This window comes from Haliotis cracherodii, unplaced genomic scaffold, assembly GCF_022045235.1.
Source record: "Haliotis cracherodii isolate W230 unplaced genomic scaffold, xgHalCrac1.p SCAF_1, whole genome shotgun sequence".
Taxonomy (NCBI): Eukaryota; Metazoa; Mollusca; class Gastropoda; order Lepetellida; family Haliotidae; genus Haliotis; species Haliotis cracherodii.
This window is the reverse complement of record NW_027266264.1, coordinates 31,877,539-31,883,538: the sequence shown is the minus strand read 5'-3', so window position 1 is coordinate 31,883,538 and position 6,000 is coordinate 31,877,539. Positions and strand designations below refer to the sequence as shown.

At 38.9% G+C, this 6,000-nt stretch overlaps 1 protein-coding gene across 1 annotated transcript in view; it reads left to right on the top strand.

The window, feature by feature from the left end:
• The first annotated feature begins 2,526 nt into the window (after positions 1-2,526).
• Positions 2,527-6,000, top strand: part of LOC139475992 (calcium-activated chloride channel regulator 1-like) — a 28,165-nt gene continuing 24,691 nt past the window's right edge. Inside the window, exon 1 of the mRNA XM_071259219.1 lies at positions 2,527-2,841. Within this exon, the coding sequence (XP_071115320.1) occupies positions 2,677-2,841 (165 nt within the window). The 5' untranslated portion in view covers positions 2,527-2,676. The remainder of the gene's footprint in view (positions 2,842-6,000) is intronic.

The window sequence follows — 6,000 nt, the reverse complement described above, 5'->3', positions numbered from 1 at the left end:
AAGCGTCACGCCGAAGACCCGGGTTCAATTCCCGACATGGGTAGAATGTATGAAGCTTATGTCTGGCGTCCCCTGCCCTGATATCGCTGGAATACTGCTAAAACCAGCGTAAAACCATACTCACTCACTCACTCCAACTAAGGCCACTGTGCAGTAAGTATAGAGTAAGGATTGCATACCCACGTTTGGACCGTTTCTTTTGGTAGAGCGTCCGCCCTGAGAGCGAAAGGCCCAGGATTTGATCCTCTGGCCGCGTCATACCCAAAGTCGTTAAGATATGTTACTTGTTGTTACTCTGCCTGGCGCTCGGCATTAAGGGGCTAAAACAAGGACTGTTTGACTGTTCTGTGTCTCAGTGGGGTATTCAGGATGAACTGCGGCATGCTATATCATCATACAAGCAAGCAAAGCGAGATACCCGACGTCGTCACAGACAGTCAAAGCCGTCTCATTCAAACAAGTTGTGTTGGACTTAGAAAGAACTTGTGAAACTATTGTGAATACGTTTTATAAGTCTGTGAGAAAATTACGTAAGGAGAAGATCGGAGTTGATCGCCTGGCCCTGACGATATCAATAATGAACAAGTGATGCTTGGCGCTGAGCTTCTGGTAGGAGGTTACCACTATTACTTAATGCTATTCTGAGACTTCAGTACACACCTGCAGCCTGTAGACAAGGGGTAATTATATCTTTTTAAGGGTCAAAACGATTAATCAACCCTGTCAATTTTAGAGGTGTTAAGCTAATATCTTGTGTTAGTAAACTTTGTGAGAAAAGTCTGGAAAGTTTACAAACGTTGATCTTCCGAAATGCTTGACAATGTAATGTTCCCGATATGTTGCAATTTGGCTCCAGGAAGGAGCACGTGCACGTGACTGTCAAAACGGTATTTACCCTCAGTGAATGCGTACAGGGTTATGTTTACAAGGCATCGTGTATCTACACAGCACTTTTGGATAACGACAGACAGACAGACATGTTTATTCAGTAAAATGCCAATGGCCCAAAATACAGACATGTGAGCATGCCATTTACAGGGCACAAAATTTATCATTAATTATTTTGTGAGCATAATATAAGAATTAACAAACTAGAAATAATGTTTGCTCATTATAATTACTAAGAATATTTATTACATGAGAATTACTGTAATGAGTAGGCATAGGAAGATTAACAAGGTATTTTTGTCTTAGGGCAGAATATAAATTACAATTAAAGAGTACATGAATAATTTGGATAACGAGAGAGCCTTTGATCGAATATCGCATAAATACCAGCATAATTATTTTTTTCTTCTTACCATTGACCTATTTCAAGTCATAAGACAAAGCTGTCACTTTAATTTTGAAACAAAACAATGTATCTTATTATGTGCAGCCTCGGCCTTAATGGAACGGGATACTAATATTGCAAATTTACGAACAAAAGAAAATCTGTCTACACAGGTTTAGATCTAGATAGTTTCTTAAATATGTTTTTGTATTCATTAAGTTAGAATGCAAGATGAAACTGACCCACTAAAGTTTTACATTTTACAACAAAGCAATTCAAAATATACTTTCTTCAGTGAAGCAGATTTCATTTGAAAAGCCATTCGTACAATAAATTCCTGGATATTATATCAAACGTTCATTTTCGATTTTCACAGCTGAACGGAAATTGGACAGTTTACTAAGTCGCCGCGGTTCGCTGTTCAGAGTTGCGTCCCTTGGGAACGCAAGAAACCTATGATTGTGGGTTCGAATCCCGGTTCGCCCCGATAATGTTTCTAGGTTTGTCAGCACCATACCCGTGTTCTTGGGTTTCGCCGAAGTGGTAAACGTCTAAGACCTGCATCACTTCGGGCATTCCTCCCACATTAAGCTGGCACGCCGTGAAATTACTGGAACACTGTTAAAAACGGCGTTAAAACCAATTCACTCACTCACTCACACTTTTCGACCCTAATTGATAATCTTGATGTTGAAACGTACGTTAATATAGAGATGAAGGAAAACCATGAAATGTAAGCATTCTATCTTGGTGCAGATTAGAGTTGGGATCACGTACACAAGCCTTGCCACAATCTGCTTTACATCAACATTGTGTAGCAAATATCCAAAATGCGGCACTGTACAGTTAGTATACAGTCGATTACATACACACGTCGAGTCACAATTTACTTTTTTAATTATTTACCATCAAATGAAATAAAACAGTCTAATTATCAATATTGGCATCTTATTTACTTATGACTGCGACTTCGATGAAAAATGTTTGACTGGTCTAAGGGAGGTAACTCTAGGTGATATGATTTTCACAATGATATATTATATAACGTCTCGATTTCACAACATTGTGAAATTATAAGTATTTTTCACATTAGCTTCTAAAGGAGATCACTATACCAAGTTTTCGTTTATTCCCATGTTTAGAAGATATACCTTCAAACATGCAACTAATCTGTCAGACACTTTCGATTCCCGGGAATTCGGAAGTCCCAAAGGCTATTTTTAGCTAACAACACGTCAGCGTGAAGTGTTTTCGGGGTGTGATCCAGCACGGAAATGGAGACAGAGCGCGATCCACGACAGTGACAACGCAAGCTAGTTACATTGTACAGTGGAGACGTCAATATCAACACTACACCCCTGTGACTCTACAGTTCATACTGCATAACCGATCTTCATTCAGCCATGACTGTGATGGTTATTCTCCTCACCGAATCCATTGTTTGTCTGTTTTTGTTGTCCGTGGCTATGGCAACGAAACTGTCGCTAAAAAACGGAGGCTATGAAGACATTACCTTCGCAATCAACAAGAATGTTCCCAAGTCTGTGGATTTGGTTGAAAACCTGCAGGTAGGTTACCTTGACCTCTGCGGATTGTTAGTTTTATTGCTACATGTTGTGTTAAGACTTTTCTACCTGAATTCTTGATTTATTTTCTAAACATAACATTTTGTATGAATATCTTAAAATAGCGAAACGTTAGATCAAATCACTCTTGCATCAATCAGGGTTCACGCGTGTCCTAGTCGTCTAAGCTGCCGCTGCTCGATGTGCAGAGTTATGTCCCTTTGGCGCGCCAGAAACATTGTCTGGGATCGAATCCCCGTTCGCGCTGATTATGTTTTCTAGGTTTGACAGCAAACTACCCGTCTTTGTGGGTTTCACCGAAGTGGTAATCGTCTGAGATCTGCATCACTTCGCGCTTTCCTCCCATCATTAACTGCGGCGTTAAACCCAACTCACTCACTAACTCACTCCTTTGTATTCATAATGCAATTCGCTTATTTATAGACCGCAGTCATATAACTAGAATAAAACAGCAAACAAACAAACTTGTTGACAAAGAAAACGTATTCCGTTATGGATAAGTCATGAGAATCTGTTGATTCTATTTCCCAAATCAAAATATTCGAGGTTTTTTCTCTGACTTAAGCCATTGGCCTACATGTTATGGTTGATATTATATTGTCTATGTAATTTTGCAAAATGGCGTAGAGTTGCGTCAGTTTTACTTTCTAAAATGCACGTTCAGAATAGCAAATGTATTCCTGGCTCAGAATCAACTACAAGAACTAATGTTTAACAACAGCGATTGTATTTCCTGGTATTATAGCAGAAAAAACCCGCGACACTGCCCGCAGATAATTAACTACGTATGTGTAATTTATAAACATCTCGATCCTTGTTTAAACACTCTCCTGAGGTGTCGAGAGATAGGTCCAAAAGTCGGATTGGGAACAGTTTGACCGTAGCCTTCGCAGATATATTTAGATACTCGTGTAAAACCATCTGGTCATGCATTCACTGAAGTTGACTGAAGTTTTATCTCCATTTAAACATATAAAGTCAGAAGGAATGCTTGCATAGTCAGAAGGATATGTGAACGTTAGTCACATAGAGTGTAACCGTGGAATTTCTAGATTATTTTTGCAATTAAACAATATATCTCGTGACTAAGCACGGGTCCGGGTAGTCCTGTGGGTATCCGGGTCCTACTCAGGAACAATCCGAGTACCCGAGTTACCCGTCCCAGCTCTACCTTGTGTAACACAATACGTAGTCACTGTTGAGCTTTTGCTAAGTTCTAATACATTTCAAGGGCATGTGTGCTGCGATGCGTGTACTGAGCCGGTTTAGGGGATGACTCAGTAGCAGGATAACGAATACCTTCATGTTTTGTATATGCTATCTCTGTACCGAGTTAACTGTACCCTGCTAATATTCGATAACATTATTGAAGTATAATATTTACCCCAAAGGACTGGTTGTCTGTCACGGAGTCTTGTGGGTGGGTAGGTTGTACCACACACCATTCAGAACATTTACACTACACGCACTTCACATGTTATGTGCCTTACACAGAATCTACCTCACAGGGGACCTTATTTGACACATGACATGACACATTCCCTACCTTACACATGATTTTGTTTGTATTACCTTGACATGAACCTATATATATCTACATGACATGTGCCTTACACACTGGATATATCTATGTGACATGTGCCTTACACACTGGATATATCTATGTGACATGTGCCTTACACACTGGATATATCTCCATGAAATGTGCCTTACACACTGGATATATCTATGTGACATGTGCCTCACATACTGGATATATCTCCATGAAATGTGCCTTACACACTGGATATATCTACATGATATGTGCCTTACACACTGGATATATCTATGTGACATGTGCCTTACACACTGGATACATCTATGTGACATGTGCCTTGCACACTGGATATATCTCCATGAAATGTGCCTTACACACTGGATATATCTATGTGACATGTGCCTTACACACTGGATATATCTATGTGACATGTGCCTTACACACTGGATATATCTCCATGAAATGTGCCTTACACACTGGATATATCTACATGACATGTGCCTCGCACACTGGATATATCTACATGACATGTGCCTCGCACACTGGATATATCTATGTGACATGTGCCTTACACACTGGATATATATATATATAATATGTGCCTTACACACTGGATATATCTATGTGACAGGTGCCTTACACACTGGATATATATATATATATGAAATGTGCCTTACACACTGGATATATCTATGTGAAATGTGCCTTACACACTGGATATATCTACATGATATGTGCCTTACACACTGGATATATCTATGTGACATGTGCCTTACACACTGGATATATCTATGTGACATGTGCCTTACACACTGGATATATCTCCATGAAATGTGCCTTACACACTGGATATATCTACATGACATGTGCCTCGCACACTGGATATATCTATGTGACATGTGCCTTACACACTGGATATATATATATATAATATGTGCCTTACACACTGGATATATCTATGTGACATGTGCCTTACACACTGGATATATCTATGTGACATGTGGATTGCACACCGGATATATACATGTGACATGTGCCTTACACACTGGATATATCTCCATGAAATGTGCCTTACACACTGGATATATCTACATGACATGTGCCTCGCACACTGGATATATCTATGTGACATGTGCCTTGCACACTGGATATATCTATGTGACATGTGCCTTACACACTGGATATATCTATGTGACATGTGCCTTACACACTGGATATATATATATACAATATGTGCCTTACACACTGGATATATCTATGTGACATGTGCCTTACACACTGGATATATATATATATATGATATGTGCCTTACACACTGGATATATCTATGTGACATGTGCCTTACACACTGGATATATATATATATATATATATATATATATATATATATATATATATATATATATATATATATATATATATATATATATATGATATGTGCCTTACACACTGGATATATCTATGTAACATGTGCCTTACACACTGGATATATCTATGTAACATGTGCCTTACACACTGGATATATCTATGTGACATGTGCCTTACACACTTGATATATCTATGTGACATGTGCCTTGCACACTTGATATATCTATGTGACATGT